General features: G+C 35.2%; 1 protein-coding gene across 3 annotated transcripts in view; it reads left to right on the top strand.

Annotated features, from left to right (window-relative positions):
* The window catches only part of RXFP1 (relaxin family peptide receptor 1), a 48806-nt gene that overhangs the window by 10072 nt on the left and 17529 nt on the right, over positions 1-21205 (top strand). For all 3 annotated transcript variants that reach the window (XM_072928445.1, XM_072928444.1, XM_030271444.4), the window contains exons 2-3: positions 8204-8359; positions 20504-20608. Coding sequence is in view for 2 of the 3 variants with exons in the window: in XM_072928444.1 (XP_072784545.1) it covers positions 8204-8359; positions 20504-20608 (261 nt within the window). In the remaining variant the exon portion in view is untranslated. The remainder of the gene's footprint in view (positions 1-8203; positions 8360-20503; positions 20609-21205) is intronic.

The following is a 21205-nucleotide window of genomic DNA, read 5'->3' as shown; positions in this document are numbered from 1 at the left end:
TTTTCCTCAGACTGTTTGGGCTGGCTGTTCTCAAAACTATTTTTCTACCATCAGCACTGCAATATCTTCATTCTACATTTTGTGGGGTTTGTTTCTCCATCCCAAGAACATACCAAAGTTGGAATAAATTGCATAACTTAGCTGTAATTTCTGTTTTGGGGTGGGGGTGAGAGTGTAGATACTTCATAGGAAAGAATGGAAGACAGGCTTGCCCTTTTTGACAGAAGAAAATTTAGGCAATTGGTTATGATCTTTTAGGTTGTTTCTGTCTTGAGGACAAGTTAATGCTGCTCTGTTCTTTTGAAAATAATGTGTTCTCAGAAAATCCTGTAATCTGAATATCACCAAGTAATTTCCATGTTCATTGCCTTTTTAATTTCATTCCCGTTTCTCATTGCAGCTTTCTCTTAAGGCTTTGCTACAAGTATTTTCTATCTCATCTGCTGGATTTCTTTTTGTTTCCATGCATGAATGCACATGTAGGCAAACTTCCTCCTGTATATGATATTGTGTCATGAAGTCACTTAAATCTGCCTTTTGTTTATGGAAACTTAAGAGAAATATTACAAATTTCTGTTGTTTGTAATTTAAATAATTTAGTTTTCATAGTCAGTGTTTCACTTTTGCTTACTTTATGCATGGCTGACTGGATTAACTTGCTCAAAGCAGCAAGCTCAAAATTAATTTCGTTATAGTAATCTCTACTGTCCTTAAGTATTGAAATTCAGAATGCTGAATTCTGGATGAGGTGAATGATTGTTGCTTGAGACACTAATTGATTGATAAACATCTGTCCTTAATTTTCTGGCTAAAGTAAATTTTCAGTTACTGGATTGCTCAGATTTAAAAAAAAAAAAAAAAAAAAGGAACTTTCATTCATGTACTACTAGGTTATAAAATACAAAAATAATTGTAAGATAACTGGCAAACACTGCAATAGAAGAAACCATTTACCCTAGGATTACAAAACTTAAAAAATGCCATTCCAGGTATGAAGCTTCAGAGGTCTTTTTTAATTGTTTTTTTTTTATTACATGTGTTCAAATCATTACCTCATAAATGCTGTGTTTCAAATGGGGGAAAAAAGAAAAACATTACTTGCAACAAACTTCTTTTCTCTTTGGGGCTCAAAGAACCAGGCCAAACACACCCAATAGTGATTGTGAGAAAGAATTAACTCCTGGGAGAGCAGTTTCCTTTATTTTGATGGTTAATTCTTCCCTTTCCAGGCCTTCCAGGTGGGATGGTACTGATTAGTACAGCATATTTAACACATTTGGATTGGTGCCTTCATTTCTATTCAATACCTAACACCACTTGAACAACACCCCAGTGTTTCATATGGCCAGCCTTCAACTAGATATTGCTCTGCTTTGAAGAAGAAATCTGTGAAATTGAGGAGTTACACTAAGGCAAAAAACACAGGGGCAAACGAAAGCTTACCTTGATGTATTTTCTATGGGAAATCATGTCAGAATATGGAACTAGAACTTGTTTCTAAACAGAAATTGTAATCAGATATAATTTAAATTCTGTTTATTTGGGGAGAGGAAGACGAGGGGAAGTGGAGCAATAGAAAGGTATGGCTCTGTTCATTAATTTGTGGTTTTGTTAGATATTGTGCTGAACCCTCATCCTCTGGGAAAGCCCTACAAAACTGGAGAGTTTGGATGGAGCTAATTTTACTTCATATTGGGGTTTTTAGAGCTATTATCCCTTTCAGTTCTTTATGCACACCAAAATCTTTTTATTCTGTGCAATCAGAACAAAACAACAAATTAAGAAAAGGTATAAAAGCCAAATCCTGTGGCAATGTGCCGTGTCACCAGTCTGAGTTGTTCTACTGGCAGTTTCCAGCCCTGGAGTGGATTTATCTGGCAGTTAGACAACAAGGATCTTCCAACCCTCTAACTGGATTAATTTGACTGAATTATCTGTGGCATAACTGATAACTAGTGATGTTGTTGTGAGATCGGAGGTGATATTTTCAAAAAAGATAGCACAAATTTTCTGCTTTGGAAAATGCTTCTGAAATGAAAGCATTGTGTAATCCACAGCAAGATATGAAGGTACTTCATCAAATTAAAATCCAAGATAATTACCAGATTGGCATGCAAGAGTCATACTATATGCACCATTTTTGCTAAAATCCATTGCACTGTATTTTGTTTAATGGAAGCAAATATAAACATAGTTGTGTGGTTCAAGCACTCCATATTCCTAGAGCGACATCTAATATAGTTTGCTAAAGATAAATGTAATGCAATAAAACTTAAAGTGTATTTCTGGTTGCAAAAGTAATAGCTAAACATAAAAAAAAAAAAAGCTAGTGTTTTAGAAATGAATCTGTCATTCTGAATAAATTACACTGTGTCACTTGCACCCAATCAAACCTAAAATTAAAAACATAATACATATGCAATATGTACATTTAGAAAATGTTATGGATTTCAGGGCTGGACAACTATGGAACCAAAGTGGAGGCGCAAATTACAGAAAAGGTAGTGTGGTAATAACAGTTAAATTACATTTCTGTGAGTGCCCTGGACAGATATTTAAATCCTTTAAGCCATAAACACTTTGTCTCAAGGATTAATGCCAAAGAATCTATTGCCACTAGACCAAGTTCTATTTTGATATACAAATTTTGCCCAAGATATTACCCCAAGTGTGTGTATATTAACAGCACTAAAGTACAAGTGTATAAACTCTGTTTTGTTCTTGTATGAAACTGGAATCTATTTTCATTATGTTATTTATGGACAGTTTAAATTTTAGTTTTATTGACATTTAATAATATGAGATGTCTGTTAAATTTTCCCAGATATCACTAGGAAGCTTCTCCAAAAAAACACATTTTAGGAGAGTCTTTATAAAATTACATGAGAAAAAAAAACCCTATTCTCACTAATAAAGTTATAATGAGTTAAATGAAATTATGAATTTTTTTTTTCTATCTGAAATACAGTGGACTAACTTCATCCTTGTCTCAGTAATACATTACTCAAAAATCCCTTGTTTAGTGGGAAGAAGCGGAAAATTCTGAACAAAACCAGGAAAATTAATCTAAGAATGAACTCCATTTCTTCATTCACTTCTACATATTGTTGTAATGGTCAAATTCAGACAAATTATTTTTTAAAAATACCATTTTAACCAGTTGTATCTTCTTTTCTGTTTTTTGGTGATTCAAATGCATCTGATCAAAGCTGGTCAGTCACTAGTCACCTCTATTCTTTGTTAATTAATTAAACATCTTGTAAGTTAAAGTAATTCATAGTTGTAAACTCATAATCTTTTTATAATGATTCATCTTTATAAATGAAGGTAATGGGCCTATGAGATTTGTTCTACATTATGCTAAAGGTTTTCTAAAGCCATTTCACATGCCCTTAATATACCATTCAACAAGATGGGATATTTTTTAATCAACTGTCAGCTTGAGCTATTCAAGCTAGCACAAAAATTACAGGTGAAATCAATTTTAACTTCAATATTTTATGAGTTGCTTTTGTTTTATTAGAACAAAACATTCTGTATCAAAGCAAGACTATTTTCAGTCTTCTGTTTCTCCAGCCCATCTCCCACTGTGTCTAGAAGTACAGCAACTAAAAAACATTATGTAAGATTGGAAAAGTGCCACCCATTTTTCATGAGTGCATTTGAAGAACTTGGGCTTCTGTAGGTAAAATAATTCTCCATCAGAAAAATACAGTGTGGATTCTTCCATAATCACTCCTTGGTTCCTGGCACTTGAGGAGCCTTTTTAAAAAGCGATTGGATTTCCTCAACCCTTTTGAAGTGCTAACTCACTTAAAGTGAGAAAAAAACAAGTTAGCTTATTTGGCTGATGGAATTTATGAGTCATTATTTTGGATCCATGACACTGGACTTCATGTCATTCAAATTCTTGAAAACACAAAAATATTTTCCTGGTATTTGATATGCCTTTATTTGAACTTATATGCAGCACAGTTGAAACTGGTGTGACTAGTGGGTACCAAGCAATGAGCAATGCCTTTGGTTGCTTTTAGTGCACATGACTCACTCCCACCAGCCCAGAACTGTTCCCTTTATGGAGACATCCTCGCCTGTTTTATGGAACCTACAAGTGTTAAGTCTGTGTTCTTATTGTGCACATGTGCCTTATTTGGTTTCTCAAAGAGCACTTGTGACCCAATCACTGTATTTCAAAAAATGCACAAAACTAGCAAGCCTAATTAATCAATTTAGTTGGAAGCCAATCCGTGGTGTCCTGGGAACATCTTGTTCTTGGCTTTCCCAAATGCGTTCCTTCTTTCGATTTCATTTTATGACTGTTTAAAGAGGAGCTGTCATGTTCTTTCCCCAGTGATTCTGTGCCCGTTCAACAGAGTAAAAAGCCTTATCCTCTTTACTAGATGACAACCCAACTCATGCTTATTCCTTTAGCAAAGGAAAGCAGAGTTAACTTAGTTGTATATTTAAAGACAAGCAGGGAAAATTATCCACTTTCTTCGTTGCCGCACACGTCTTATAGCAATAAGCATCTCAAAGCAGCCAGTCTGGACAAGCTTAAAAGGTGCACAACAGGAATTCTCATTTGCTTTTTGAAAATTTGAGATAAATCTGGGGGATTGCAGGGGACCCTAAACATACAACAGCCAGAAATATTTAATTTGCACTATCATGAACATGCTGCTGAATTGAACATTTTTCTATATTGAGACAAGAGACAGGATGAGGTTTTTTTGTGGTTTTGCTGTTTGTACTGATACCAGCTCACCTATTTATTTTCTCTTCGTTCTTGGAACATTGCAAATATTTTAATATTTTTGTTTAACATTATGAAAAGAAATTTTCTGGTACAGAATAGCTGAAATGTGTGCAATTATCTCTATGACGCAGGAAGTCAGGAGATGATTTTCTCTATGAGGTATACAAAGAAGAGGCTTCTTTACTTGGTATCTATAAAAGCAAACCTTCTAATAAGTAACTCTGTCACGCGTTTATCACTTTTCATCTTTCAGCTGCTAAAAAAAAAAAGACAAACAAGATATGAGAAGAGTGGTTCAATAGTGGAAAAATCAATCAAATGTAGAAAAGCCAAAAAATTTAATACCACATCACAAAGATGGAGTGATAGATCATTATCTTATCATGGTGAACTCCAATGTCAGTAAATTCTTTATTTGCAGAACAATAACCATAATTTTTAATAGCCGTTGTTGCACTGCTATCTTTGTCCATTTTCCTCACATAAAAGACCAAAATTAAATTTCCTCAATCCAAAAGATAATTGCTTGAACATTATCTAATTTTACAACAGTTTTTACTGTCTTATGTCCTGTCTACCTTTGTCAGCTTTACCAAATATTTCCCCAGAGAACTGGGGGCTTTTCCATACACAAATCTCCTGCAATCAGCAGGGTCCAAACTTCTGTCTTTTTTTGCCTAAACAAAGTGATGTTAACAAGTCAGTGGACAAAGACCAGTGCTTTCACTGATTTTACAGCTGGGATGAAGTGTTGAGTTTTGAAGCTGTGTTGTCTCCTTTCCCAGGCAGATATTTACATGCCAAGGTAATCCAACATAGCACAAATGAATAATGCAGAGATTCAGAATAGATATCATCAAGGCTATAAATGTACAGAGAATTCAAAACATTGAACATCATGAGGGTCTTATTCTTTGTGGCAAAGTACAGATTTCTAAAATGAAACAGTAAATTATTATTAGTTCAGGGATTAATATTATTTGAATAATTAATAATAATTTTTGGAACATGCTGTGAAAGTCAGCATGATTGAATAGTACTGTGAGAAGATAAATCCTTTATTTGAAATTTAAACTGCATGGAGATCAGCCCCTTTAAGCACAAGGTTCACATCAGTCTAAATATGTCTTTAGCATGTAGAAATAAAAGCTTGATAAAATGCGAGAGGTTTTTTGATAGTCTGTTTGGGATGTTTTCATTTATGGTGGTTTTTTTCCATACTGGTGTCTCTTACCAATGGTAGGTACTCAGATTGTAACACTTAAGGGAGCCTCAGTTTCTTGCTCAGCCTTTTGCAAAAAAAGAGACTTAAGACACTAAGTAGTACACATACACAATATGCCTACATAAGATTTTCTTGCTACTTATTTTTGGGTGGAACAAGTTAATCATAATGTTATGAATACAAGCACAGAGCAGCAGAGAAATTGATAAACAAGATAAAGTGTGAATTTTATTTTTTTGTGCAAGTGTGAATTCACCCTTTTACTAGGATGTAGCTATACTTTTGGTACCTATACATAAAAGCCTTAAGGAGCTGATGTTCTTTGAGTAATCACATGGGTTATATACTTGTGGATAAAAGGAAATCAACTTTTCTGCATTATTCAGTGGTGGTTAGCTGGAATATACAACTTTCTATTCAGGATGCTTCTGACAGCAAGGATAATTCTGTACATATAGAGGATATTTATCTCCATTTTCTGCAGCTACAGCTCTTACACTCCAATTTTTCAGAGCTGTAAACATTATCAAGGGCTTAACTGGAAGGAAGTTTTTCTGGAAGGGATTTTTTATGAATCTGAAATACTTGACTGAATTTCAGGTGATTTCTCGTAATACAAGAGAAAAATGAGTGTGCAAAAAATCAGATGTTGTCCAAGAACATTCCTTGTTAATCTGGGGAAGTTTTGTGAAAGATTTATATTTTGTCTTTGAAAATAGCCCGGAAAAATAGTTGCATGTTTCAGAATTAGCAGTTTTTCTATCTGAACAAGCTCTATCTGAACAAGCTCTATTTTCTATCTGAACAATCATCACAGTTAATAATTTTTTTAGAGAGTATTTGAAGTGCTCTAAGATCACAATGAAATTTACAATAAAATCTGTATTTGATTTTTGGGTTTTTTTGTGACAGTATGCATTAGGTCAAATGGTAGCTCTAATAAGAAAGCGATACTCCTTTTTGAAAGTGCTTCAAAAATTAAGTCAGCAGACCCTTGCAGAAAGGTACTAGGTAGGTTTAGGGAAGTTTTGTAAATGAAGAACACTGAATTGTATTCTGTCCTGATGATGCTTTTCTCCATTTCCAGCATACTGTAGACTGAATAAATTTAATTCTAGTGTAATTTTAAACCCTCTCCATAGTATGCTCTTGGGAAGAAGTTGGTCTTGTACAACAAGAAATCTGACTTGGCATCCTGCAATCCATCACAGAAGCAGTAGTTAAATCACATTTTCTTGGGGGAAAAAAATGGTGATGGCAGAATTTGTCCCTCAAGTGCACTGGTGGGACTGGTAAGTCATCATGCATCTGCAAATGTGAATGATTGCAGCTGCTGCAGCACAGAGAACTGAAGAACAGAGGACAGGCAGAGTCCTCCAGCCACCCTGGCTGTCCCTTATCAGCATCCCTCTGCCTTTCCCCTCAGCACTGCATGAATGAAGCCCTGTGTTCTCTGAAGTTCCTTCCTGGAAAGCATGGGCTCAGCAGAACAGCATCTGTGTATCTAAATTTAACATTGATATGTTCTGACCAATAGCACCACAGCTTTTTGATTAGACTGACAGATCTTCTGAAGGATTCATAATTGGCCCCTTCATGATGTCTTATAAATTTTCAGCAAAACTGTGTCGCAGATTTAATCCTAGTTGCCTTGTTCTTTGATCCTTGATCATTTACACCAAGTTTCTTTAAAATTAGAATATAATCAAACATATATAGATCTGACTTTGTTTAAAGGGGCTTATCTGTCTGGGTCTAAAGTTTCAGCACAAATTAATGTCATAGAATGGTTTGGGTTGGAAGGGACCCTAAAGATCATCTAGCTCCAACCACCCTTCCATAGGCAGAGATACCTATAGCTTATCTGGTATATTGTTATTATAAATAGTGAAACAATCCTTTAAAATTGTGGCCTTTAGGTAATTTGTCTTGTATAATTAACATTTTGATCTTATTCTGAGGAAGAATAGGGAGGAATTACCTGTTTGAGATTTACCTGTTTGCTTTATATCAAAGGAAATTTTAATTAGCTAACAATATAAAATATTTTTTGCCAAGTTTAACAAGTACTTAATATACTGTTTTAATTTCATGTCCAATGAATTAATACATTTCTGTTGCTTGATATTCACATTCAAATGTAAATTAGTACTTACAGAGGCATAATATCAGATACTTTTAAACACATCATAAAACAAACATTTTTTTCTGTTCCCATTTAGTCACCTGTGACTCTTTGGAAGATCATGTTTCTGGAGCTGGCACCAGGTGCCCCCTGGGCTACTTTCCATGTGGCAATATCACAAAGTGTTTGCCCCAGCAGCTGCACTGTAATGGTGAGGATGACTGTGGCAATCGGGCTGACGAAGACAACTGTGGTACGTGGCTGCGACTTTGTGTCTTGCACATGTAGTCACTGAAACCCAGGCAGTGCTCACACCAAACAGGAGGCTGTGGAGTGTCAGCAATTGGAAAGTTATGTTTTGCAGGGGTTGCAGCAGGTCTGCTTTAGCTAATAAAGCCACTTTCTTTCCCTAGCAAATGATTTGCTAGGTAAAGAAGAATGGGCCACATTTTTCTTTGTATATGGTATCAGTGATCAGTATCCAATTTTTTCCCTGCTTTGAACTTTTTTGTACATGTCATTTTGATGTCTAAAAATGGATGTATGTGATCTATCATAGACTGTTGCTGAGGAGAGGTAGATGTGTGTTCCAACAGAGTTTATGAAAATCTTAATGTGACTTAATGCGGGAAACAAAATTTAGAAGAATTTTCAAGGTTTTTCAGAAATTATTTATGCCCTAATTTGGGAGAAACATGTGCATCTGTAAGTGTACTGTCCAAGCTGCACTACCAGCAGGCTTTGGTGGTTGAAAATGTAAAAATCCCAGGGCATACACATAGTCAGGTCACTTGTGCATGCTGTTTTGATCCTTGTCACTCCTAGCCCCTCTGGATAGTAGCTGTGATCTTCACTTAGCTTGTAGGCTTTGGCTTTACCTCTCCTGCAAACCAGGTAGGGCCGGGGCTTCTCATGGGCACTTACCTGTCCATGCTGCTTCTTTGTGAACATGGCCCTGGCACAGCTTTTGTCTATGCTGAGCAGCACCTCTCATGCAGTGTTTGGACACAGCTCTGAGGTGGCACAGACCTGGGACAATCTGGAAAGGGGTCCCTATGTTCTGTGAGGAGAGAGCTTTGCTATTTGGTTGTGCGCTAAGACCACAGGGAGAGAAAATTGACCCTAGCACATTTTATTTACTGTTGTTACTTACAGCCTGGCTATTTCAGAGGTGCTCTCCAGAGCTGCTGATCCGTGGCAGATGGGGGAAGTAGGATTCCTACTCCTTAGTGGTTTTCCTGTAGCCATGGAGGGCAGCCAGGTGCACCATGCTCTGCCTCACACGCTGCCTCCAGCTCCCCAGAGCCAAGCAGCTGAAATGTTTGTGTGTCCCAGACAGGCGTGTTGCCATCAGATCTGGGTGGGAGGACTGCGAAGAATTAAATATTAAGTAAAAATACCTTGCTATATATACTGAAAGAAATTTTCTGAAAGAAATTTCAAGCAAAATATGGTAAAGGTATTTTTCACCAGCACTCTCAGTAAAGTCAATGAGGTTTTGAAAGTAGTTGTTCTCATTGCATGTGAAGATGATTTGTGTACCTATGTGAAGTATCTTATTATTATACCTATTCTATTTCAGAGTCTTAATTCACATGAAAGTGATTTTTAATTCTAATCCCATATAGTGGACCTGCACCATTTTGTAGTTTTTTATGGTTTGCTGGTGCAACAAACCTACTTTCTGCTGTAAATAATCAAAGTCCTGAACAAAAACTGTTTGCTCTGTTTTTTCTGAGTCATCTTGACCTACAGTAGCAGAAATTGCCAGTGATGATTCCTGCACATGTTTAAGTCCAAGGAGAATAAACAATTGCTTTATCAATTTTTCATTTCTGTATAATACCACAAAGTCTATCATAAAAGGACTTGCTGAAAGATACAGCTTAATATGATGTTAATTTGATGCCCATTACACAGTTTTGTAATGGGAGGTACAAGACAGTATAGGATCATAGAATTTTTTAGGTAGGAAAAAAACTTTAAGATCATTGAGACCATTTATCAAAGAGCTCTTTGCATCTCATCTTATTACTGACACAGAACTGAGATATTCTTGGTTTATGAATAACCAATTTCAAAAATTCAATTAGAAGTAACATGGGTTGTCAGTGAGCAGGGAGAGTGCTGGAAGAAGTGATTTAGTACTGAACCCTGAAGCAATGAATAACAAAGTCCTTAGTAATACCTTATTGTTCTTCTATAGAAATGAACATACAAGACAATTCAGCTGTGATATTGAATCCTGTTCTGTGTATTGTAATTCAAGAATGAGCTATCCTTGATTTCTGAAAACCTAAATTACAAAAGATGAAGAGTCATTGTATGGGCCCACAGGGAAGAACTATGCTACTTGTGTTTTTCTCATATCTTGACCCCCTCTTCTCACTTAGAAATGCATTAGTGTAATATTCAGCAGTAATGTTTTCTCAAAAATCGGTATTGCAGCCATACTTTGTTGTACAGTTAAAGAAATAGTCACTTCCTTGTCTGAGTATATGGAATGTTCTGAGGAGGTTTTCTGCAATGATTCCACACATAGTAAGTGGGGAGATCTTTGTGGAGTAACTCTGGTTTTGATTATTCGTCTTAGTTAAAATACAAGAAAAGGGGCCTCAATAATTAGTTCCCGAGACACAGAAACCATATGTCTTTGTTTTCCCCCACCATTCCTAGGATCACTTCAGCATGCCTGCCTCATGCCAGCAGTTATATCTGGCTCCTTCTCCCCATTTTTTTTTTAATTTACAACTAGTTTTCAGTTAAAATCATTGGTCCTGGTTACAGAAAAGAAATTAAAAAATAAATTATTCCAGTGTAGTAATTGCTTCATTCAGTGCCATGGAAATTTTAATCTTATCCATTAAGTACTCTAATTAAATAGCTCAACTTTTCAGTTCCTGAACACTTTTGCATCAATTTGAGGAGCTCTGAGTTGACCAATCTACAGGATTAAACCCAACAAGTGCAGGAGGGGAAAAAAAAAAATCTATGTAGACCCTCAAAGCAGTTCAAAAATACCCCTTTTTTTTAGAGCATGTATTTCAAACAAAGCTAGGTAAACCAACTATTTCACTAACAGTAATGATAAAGCACTATCTAAAGTCTGCAGTAAAACCAGCCTGTATAGCATGGAAATGTAAAGTAAAATATGTTATTAGAAGTTTTACTCCAACTGTCTTGTAGTGGTTCCTTTCTTCTTTTAGTGAACAAATTTGTCTCATTCCCAACTTTATTTCTGTAAGGAAATTATAGTTGTAATCTTTGTAAGATTATATTTTTAACAAATTATTGTTGTAAGAAATTGTTGTAGTCTCTGAGGTTATTTGCAGTATTAATCTTGCTTCAGGCACTGTGTGCCTGGTAACAGCAAAATATGACTATGAATATTTCAAATTAACCAAATCCTCACTGAGACATGTGTTTTCAAAAGTGCTGTGATCAATGCTCATTATCCAGTTTAGGCACACAAAGATTGGCTTTGTGGTGCCCTCTTCAATTCTGCTTCCTCTTTCACTTCCACCCTCCTTTCCACATCCAAATAATAAACATAAAAATAAGGTCCAGAGAAGTGAAGATCTCAAATTAGGATCATAGGTAGAGACAGGAACAGAGTCAGAATTCCATGTTAGTGTTTAACCTCAGGGTGTGGATATCCTGCTTGCCAGCTCAGCCTCAGCATTTCTTCCACTTCTGGAAAGGAGTGAATTATAGCTGATATTTCACACTTGAGTGGAGCCGCTCATCTCTGAAAATTCATGCCTTTGCCACCAAGTTTACTTTCCAAAAATCAATAAAATACTGTGTGCTATACCCTAATGGGGAAGAGCTTGAGGCAATGTAGTAAACTGCAATAAGAGAAGGGAGCTGGCAATTTATCATGCCTGCAGTGATGGGAGGCTCTGCCTGAACGATGGATGGATAACCTTAAATGTGCATGGAAAATGTAATCTCACCTTTTGAACTTGAAAACGTAGTCCACCAAGAGGAAGAAAGTATCTCTGCAAATCTGTCATGAAAATAATATTTTAAAATAAAAATAAAGTTCTGTAATTTGTCATAAAGCTTATGGTTTTGAGGAATTTCCTTTTTTAGACTCAAGAGAGCAGTAAATTTTACTCTGCTGTTCTGCTCAATCCTTTCTGAAGTACTGAGTTCTTAATTAGGCTGAGGACATTGTGATGCAATTTAGCCTCTATCATGTTTCACTTGGAGTTATTTTGTATCTATTTGCAAAATTCAAAATTTGTAGGGAAATAAGAGATGGCAATTTCAGCATCCTTCTGTCCCAAGCTTGTTTAAAGATCAAGTTGGCAAAGCAGAGCAAGTTTGATATTGTTTAGACCTAGTATCTTCAATTTCAAACATAATGGCTTCAGCCTGACTTTCCAGGGAAGAGCTTTTCCCATTTATTTACAGCTGTAAGGTTTGAATCTGTATCTACTTGGTATTTATAGATGGGAGGTTAGAACTTTTGTTTACTTCATTGCTTTTTAAACGTAAGCAAGGATAAATAGGCATAATCACAAATTCTGCTCACATAATGTCATGGCAGTGTTGACACGGAAATTGTTCCTAAAATAAGTAACAAATATTTCTCACATTGAAGACATTACTGCTGCAATGTGACTGTTCATGCAGTCTAAACAGTCTCTAGGCAAACTCTTTGATGTCCACTGGCATGCTAAATGTGTCAGGTACATATTCCCAAGTACAAATTCATGGAAAGAAGAGTTTTGATATTTCTGCCTTCACGGTGATGTTTAATGATAAAACAAAACCAAAACTAATAATAGATAAAAGTAACAGTTCATTAATGCAAAACAAAAATAACAGAACAACAATATTTATGATATAGATTTGCACTGAGCCCACATGTGTTTTCTCATTACAAGGTATGTGTTTCTTTAGGTGAACAAATCTTGACTCGCAAAATATTGGAAAAAAAATATGAAAAATTAATCATAACATAAATGTACTCCATGCATTTGGAAGAAGACAGCTAACACTGCCAGCAATGATCCATGGTTATTTCTGTTTTCAAAATACCTAGAATAGTTTTAGACACAGCCAAAACAGTTCTTTCATATGCTCTTAATTAAATATTTTTATTACTTTATTAACAATTTATTTATAATAAATTATTTACTTTCTTTATAATAAATTGTTTTATTGCTTTATTATAATTATTATTTTATTATTAAATATTCTCATTTTTTAAAATTCTCTGATATGCCTTCTACTTAGAGGGCTGAATAAGCAAGTTTTTCTTCCTAGATGAGGGTCAGGTTTCCCTGACTAAAATTGTCCTACTATTGATTGCAGTGATAACAGCACAATGTTCTCAGTCAAACAACTTTTGCAGAATTATCTCTGCTGGATACAACACTTGGTCAGTTGCCATTTTGTAGTCATAACATACTACTTAAAAATTGCTGCAAAAATTCTTAATGCAGGTATATTTTGAACCACTGAGAGACTGCATAGATGTTTTTCCTGCCTGATTTTCTAAGACCATTGTTGCAATATTTTTTCTCATATTCCATACATTCTGCTGGGTCATCAGCACAATTTGATCATCAGAACTGTAAATTAGCTGTGCTGGTTATATGATGCCATATATTCAGGGAGAAGCCTCCCAGTAAATTGTAGTGAGGGTTACCTCCAGTTTCTTGTTTCAAAACCACCCATCAGCTGTCAAATTTAGTTTGAGGAAAATATAGAAACAAAATCAGAACTCAAAAGGTACTGGGCTTTCCTCTGGGCTTTACATCCAACCTGATCAATTTGAAAATATTTTATGTGTCTGGAAGATTGAGATTAATTCCTATTGCTCTGTCACTAATATAATTAATGCTATGTGTCAGCATCCCGTAGCTGCAGGTTCTGAAAATCCCTTGTAAGAAAGTAAAGGTGGACTCACTCCTTTATAAATAATCCTGCTTTCAGATGCAAAACTTTTTCCTAACTTCCATTAGGGTCTGATAGCACATAAACACACAGTTAAAATCTATACAGCTATTGGATTTTTTATGTTCAGTTCTAATTTAAAATTCAAACAGTATGACTGATGTGATATCTTCAGTCGCAACATCTGGCTTATGAAGCAAAGCCAATCCCAGTGAGAACTGACTTGGACTGACTCCACTAAAATCATGAGAGACTCCCACTGTCTTCAGTGGGCAAAGAATCATAACTTACCTAAGTTAAGGAACTCATAAAATGCTCAAATGTTTTGAAAACCCAATGCTTGTTATCATGTACCAGCCTTCCTCAATAGATCTGGAAAAGACTGGAAGCACTGTGCTAGCAGTGAGATTTTTTTCCTTTAGATGAAGAAATCTAGGTTCTGCAACCTGTCACAGAAATATCAGGTATAATATGCAGTCTCTTCCCATGCAGTTTGTGATATATAGATGTTATAAATAAATGCCTCAATCCTTTTTATCACAAATTTGATTGGTTGGGGAAGTACAATTTATTCTTCATTTAAAATTAGTGTTACTGTCATATCACACTACTGAATAGCTCTTATGGTTCATCTCAGAACTGGTTGTTAACATAGGCTCTTCATTTATTACTAATTAATCTCTAGAGGAAGTCTTTATGTGCAAGTAACACAAGTATAAGTCCCACTTAGAATAAAAAGTATTTTAACATAAGTATTGTAAAAAATGCAAGCACCAGAAGTCTTATTCATTTCAAAACAAAAATCGCACACATTGGCCCTAATCCCTTGCACCTCTGTAAACCAGACTCTTTTGCCATGAAAGGGACATTAAAAACCAGCAACTATTGTTACACATTTGACTACTCTTTTCATACAAGCAACATTAAAAGGAAGAATGGAAGAAAAAAGTGCTCATGTTTAATTCTATCTCTTTTTGTAAACAGTATCTTTAATTATGTAGAGCAGTTAATGGAACAAAGTAGCCTGAGCTATTTTGAGAGCACAAGTTTCCTCAGTGTTTAAAAATTTGGCTTCTGGACAATTTTGCTGATAGTTCTGTAAAACTGTTTTTTTGGCAGCTAGGCAATAGTTGCAGTGTGTCTGCATTTGTTTTTTAATCATAGTGTCATAGCCACATTTTTCCAGTCTACTGAAGCAAGAACAGGCATGTAGATTTAATTTGTTTCTGACTCCAGAGGGGTTTTTCACTGGCTAAATGTATTTACTATTGTGTTGCTCTCAGCCCTAAGAGTTCCCTGAACAAAGGACAGTGTTCCGCTCCCCAGTTGTAAATTCACTTTTAGACGTTCATCACACACAGAGGTTTCCTAAAGAACTGGGACAGGGAGTGGCTGTTTGAAGTCTTGCACCTATTTGCCTCTAAAAACACAGACCTCATCTGTTACTGTGTCCCACATGGTCACCAGGTGACTGGCTTGCCTGAAGAAATAAGTTACAACAGACCAGCTCTTTTTTTAAAAGGGACCAATAAAAATTAAACAGGATAAACTCACTAACAATCTGTATAATGTAATGCTGATTTGTATGTGTTTCTTTGAAGGTCTATAATTGTACACAGAATTATTGCTGTTCTGTAGGTTTGTTAAATAATTTTCTATCTTTCCATAGCAGAAATCTAAATTTCTATGCAGTATTTCAAAGCATCTATACAAAACATATGTTTTAATATTACAAGATTGCTTATAAGGGATGAAAAATTTAATTTGTGTCTCAGCACATTGCAGAAGATCTTGATATTTTTATATTTCAAATTAATACTAGTAATGAATAATGTTATAGTTGGTTTTGTGCTCCCCTGGCATAGCATTTTTACCATCATACCTAAAATACAGGATTTGAATGTATGAAATGCTATTTAGTTTTGAGCCTAGATAGGAAATTCTGTTTGCAAAGCATAAAGTAAATATTTGACAGTCAATAGTATACTCAGAATGTATCAAATACCTGGGAAAACATAGAATTTTCAATCTTCATAAGGAAATTTTTTGTATATGGCCAAATTTTATTGTCATTGCCATCCATCCACAGTATATGTTACCAAAACAATAGGATTTACTCTGATATGCAAGTATTAGCACATGGAATAGCTTTGCTGAAATTTTTAGAATCTTTAATCACTTTTGCTACTGTGATTTTTAAATCTTGTTGGTAATTAAGAGGAACTTGCATTTCATTACACTTATGTGTCTCCTGGTCTTCACTGTAGTGGCTTACTGCTGAAGGAACTTTCAAGCAACTAAAGGTTCTATAGATGTATTCATGCTGTTATATTATTTTAATTTTTAAAATTTAATATACTTCAAGAAAAGCAGAATATAAAATCGGAAAAATGTATATAGATTAAAAGTATTGTTATAAAACTAGAAAACTCTATGCACATGTTTCACAGGAATAAAGATCAAACATTGAGATGATGTTTATCTTCTGGAAATTTTAACCTGCCTGTTTTCTTAAAAGTTGCACTAGCTTAATTAAGTTGCCCTAAAATAATAAAAAACCTTGTTTAAGTATGTAATCTAGTTCATCCAGAGAACTGTAAACCCTATGCAAATTAATTTGTTTCCTGTCTGGTTTACTATGATTGCATTGTCACATATAAGCAGACAAGCTGCATATGATTTCAATTAATCAGCAGGTAGAGGACACAGTATATGTGCAGTGACATGCAGAGTGGTGTGGGGTAATTTACCTTTGAATTGATTCATAAGGTGTCCAGGTCTAAGTTCCTAATTTTTTCTGCTTGGATACTTAAACTGAGACAGTGAAATTGCATCCCAACTTTGCCCTGCCTCCAGGCACCACAGCCCTTGGTTTTGTAAAATCTCTGTGTGGTTTTGGTCCTGCTGTAAGTTATTAGGCTGTATCAGGATGCCTCAATACTGTGGAAAAAAGAAATTATATTCTTTCATCTGTAAATATTTTTAGAGGATATGCTTCTTGTCTGGAGGACATGGGTCTTCCTTGTACCAAAATATACTTTTGTAAAAAAACTGAAGTAATTCTTTACAGCCAGAAAAAAGTTTATATGAACAAATTACAAAAAGAAATATGTTCACAGGTTATGACCACCAACAGCAAACTCAAAGGGTGACACAGTGTCTCTTTAGAGTGTTTATGCATTTAGCTGATAGCATTTCTCTGTATAATACCCATGAAGATGTGGCTGAGAGAAGGGGGAAGTCATATAGATACAGCATCCTCATCATGAGCTCCATATTATGTAAGAAATATGTATTTAATTGAAAAAAGATTATGCTTTCTTGGATCTGTCACTGAAGTGATTACTCAAATCTGTAGCTTGTCAGGATTAACATGCTCTTTCTCATTCCCATCAGAAGTGGTGATTGGAAACTTTCAGCAAGAAAGAGCTTATTATTCTGTAGTCAGATAAATCCAGTTTGCCACCACTTATTTCACTTATCCCATGTAGAGGAAGACTTGATGATGCCTTGTTTTCTCTGATCTTTTTTTTAGCAGAACCACAGCCAACATAATCTATTTTAGAACTGGCTCAGGGTAAAAGTAATTTCTCATCTGAGCTGTACTCCCTCAAATTATAGATTTGGGATTTCAAGACCAGTACTATTACCAGTCATTTCTTAAAGTGTTTGGAGAGCCTCGCCTTGAAAGAGGTAAAAACAGGTCACAAATCTTCATCTAAACAACCAAAAAGTGATTTACAGTTCTGCCACTGAGTGTTTTACTAATGTTCATACTAAACATAGTATTGCACAATACATTCTTTCAGGATTTGACAAAACAGCTTGGATCAAATAGAGACTGTCCCATGCTTGGGCACAAAGTTTGGCTCAAAGCATATATTTCTGGAGGTCAAAGATGTTTAATAACTTGTTTTATTAGAGTCAGATATGCTTTTTTATTTCTAGTAGAAAGCATGCCATGAGAAAAGCCCATTATTTAAAATGAACTCACTAGAAATACCAAACATCTGGAATCATTCCAGTACAAAATAATCCATCTTCTCTGTGAATTTTTCCCCTTCTTTTTTATGGGCACCCAAAAATACACAGCTGCCTTTAGACTTCCTCAAAAATGCTGAGGAACTTCCCCTTGGTAACAAACTGCTCCATCACTCCCATTAGTGTTCTCATCCTTTTTCTCTGCAGATGTGAAATCATTGATGGTCACCTGTTGTACATGCTTTGTCACATGACAAGGCATTTTAAAAGTATAAAAATGTGGAATAAAATCTCATATATCCACTTTTCTATAAACATAATCATGAATTAGAAAATCCAAGAGTATTTTCATACTATATTCCTGACTGTAAAGCATTTATTTGGTATAATTAATACTTCAAGAATAACCTCATTTTTAAACCATTTTCCAAGTTTCTATTTAAAAAATCTTATTTTCTCTGTGTATGTTGAATTCCCACATATTGCTGAGTCCAGTCATACAAATGAAAATCAATGGATGTGCTCCAGTTTAATATTCAGGAATAGTGGTAGAGAAAACCTCATTATAGTCCCATCTACAGGGCAGTAGGTTTTAATGCACTTGCCACTTTACAAAGGGTCATCACTTCATCAATTACAGATCCCATGCTGCAGGCAGTCCTAAAACTGCTCTTCTTTTGAGCATTTAAAGCAGGCATAAACAGGTTGGTCAATACCTTTCATTTTGTCCAAATGCATTAGGCTGCTTCTGAATATTAGCTTAATTACCTAGAATGGCAAAACTAATAATGGATCAGAGCATGCAAGGTGCTCTTGAGGAAGTTAGTAAAATGTTCTTAAATGTCTTATCAGGTCTGTCTTTCTGTCTTTTCTCTCACTGGAGCAATTCCTGAAGACAGGTACTTAATGTTTGCTTTGAATCTTTCATCTTTTCAATTTATGCATAACAAACAAATAACTAGATGAAGGATAGTTTGCCTGAAGTTACTTAATCTTTCATATTATCATTAGTCAGTACATATAGAACATCTTTTCAGCTTAGACAGCAAAGAGGCAAGCATCTCTCAAAACCAGCTTCATCTGTAGGCAGGTGTCAGGAGATGCTTTCAAGGCCGTTTCCTTGACTGTCTGAGAAAACAACTGAGTTGTAACATGACATGAAAAATGAGAAGCCATTTCAGAATAGGAAAATTTGCAAAGTAAATACTTTTTATTTCTCCCTGCCTATTTTGAGGTCTATATATTATAATAAAGCTTAGTTAAATATAAAGATTTGTTGAGAAATGTCCATGAGTAATTGTATTTAAGTATAACTAAACTATTAACCTGTGAAATGGCAGGGGTAAAGACTATTGCCAATACATTATTTCACATTATAAAGGTGAATTATAAATTATTATTTCACATTATAAAGGTGAATATAAGACTGTAATTACTAACAAAGCAGAGCCATCCTAGGAGTTCTCAGAGAAGTGTTGTTTTGCAGTAGATATCCTTAAAGTGTGCTGCTTTCAGTTGTCATGGATGCTTTGGCTGACCAGCTAGGGAGTGCCATCCCAAGGAGCGTTTCTGCTACTGCTGCTTGTTCATTAAAAGAGATGCTTTAAGAGCTGAAGAGAAGACAGACTCAAATTAATAAAACTAAAATCCAATCACAGCTTTTAAAGGCAAGTTCCCTTTCCCTTTCCAGCCTGTTTGGAAAGTAGCTACCTGATCAGTCAGTTTACGGGTTTCCGATATACAATAGATTTCCAAGAAACAAGTAGCTAAGAGATCTGTAGTTATTTCTAGCACCACTACATCTTGAAATGTCCAGTCTTTGGAAGGAACTAAAAGGTTTGCTCTTAAATTTCGTTCTTACATCCATAAACTACTCAGTTCCAGTACATGTATGCACAGTGACCAAAGGGGTAATATGGAATCATGCTTTGTTTAAGATGCACATTAAGCCTAACATGAACATTCTGACTTGAATATGTTACACCAAGTCCCTTCTTCTCCTGAAAAGCAGTGTTCCTTTGGCCCTCATCTAGATTTTCAGGAAAGAAATTACAGGCTGTGATAGTGCAAGACATCCCTTTGTACAAACTAGATAGAGTCATAGTAATCATTTCAACTTTCCTGGACAAAGTGGCAAACCTGCGTGTTTAAGGAAGTATAAAAATATTGTTCCCTCTCATTTTTAGGCATAAATAAACATTTCTGAAGTCAAAACTATATTTTTTCAGTGTGACTGTCACAGCAAATATTATTATTGAAGGTATAATAAGCTGTTGCTTCTATGCAGCTCATATTGTTTTTAGATATGTAAGATTAAGCAGATGTATAAAGATAAGGTTCTCTACTGGTATATGAAATGCTCTGGAAAAAAGACCTGTATTAATTAGACAAAAATTAATGCAACTAAATTAAGTGAAGACATTTCTAACTTTCGTTTCTATTTTAATACCTTCTATTTGTGGTCTGTTTATGTTGTATGGTTTTTTTTTGTTTTGTTTTTTATTAGAGGACAACAATGGATGGTCTCTGCAATTTGATAAGCATTATACAAAGGACAAATACAATAAACTGAAATCTCTGTATGCATTTCAGACAAAGACACCTGAGTGCTGTAAGTAATTACAGTTGTTATTTTATTAATGATGATTCCTAGAAAGAAATACAGAGCAACTATATGCTTAGCAGGAAATTTAGTGCTGTTTCGTTTATAGAAAAACACAGTTAGTATCTCAAATGCTAATTTGAAGCTAATTTCAATTCCATTAAGGATGATTCATTTTCTGCAAGAGAAGCGTCAAACATACTTTAATTAGCATATGCCAGTTAGGAGGGCAATATAAATGTTTATCTAAATATGCTCATACTGCTGGAGAGACTATAGAACTGACATATATTTCAGAGTGAAATGAAGGCAACATTGCTCCCAGTTCACTTTTTTGTACATCAAATGAAATTTGCAAAACCCCTCCACTTATGCAGGTCATTGTACAGATTTCTTGATTCTGCTGTCTACCATGATGAGCAAAGACTCCCATTTTTGACCCATTTTTTCCCATAAAATTGTGCTGCTTCTAGTAACAAGCGTGCTGAATAATCTCATGGAGTGTTGCAAAAATCACATGCCAGATTCCTGTGTATCATGCCTAAGGTTCGAGAGCTTTCACAGAAGAAATATAATTGTTTGTGTCCCTTTATATTTATTGTTAGA

Source organism: Taeniopygia guttata, chromosome 4 (genome assembly GCF_048771995.1).
Source record: "Taeniopygia guttata chromosome 4, bTaeGut7.mat, whole genome shotgun sequence".
In the NCBI taxonomy this organism is placed as follows: Eukaryota; Metazoa; Chordata; class Aves; order Passeriformes; family Estrildidae; genus Taeniopygia; species Taeniopygia guttata.
Note: the sequence above shows the minus strand (reverse complement) of the source record. Positions and strands in the feature narration are given on the sequence as shown.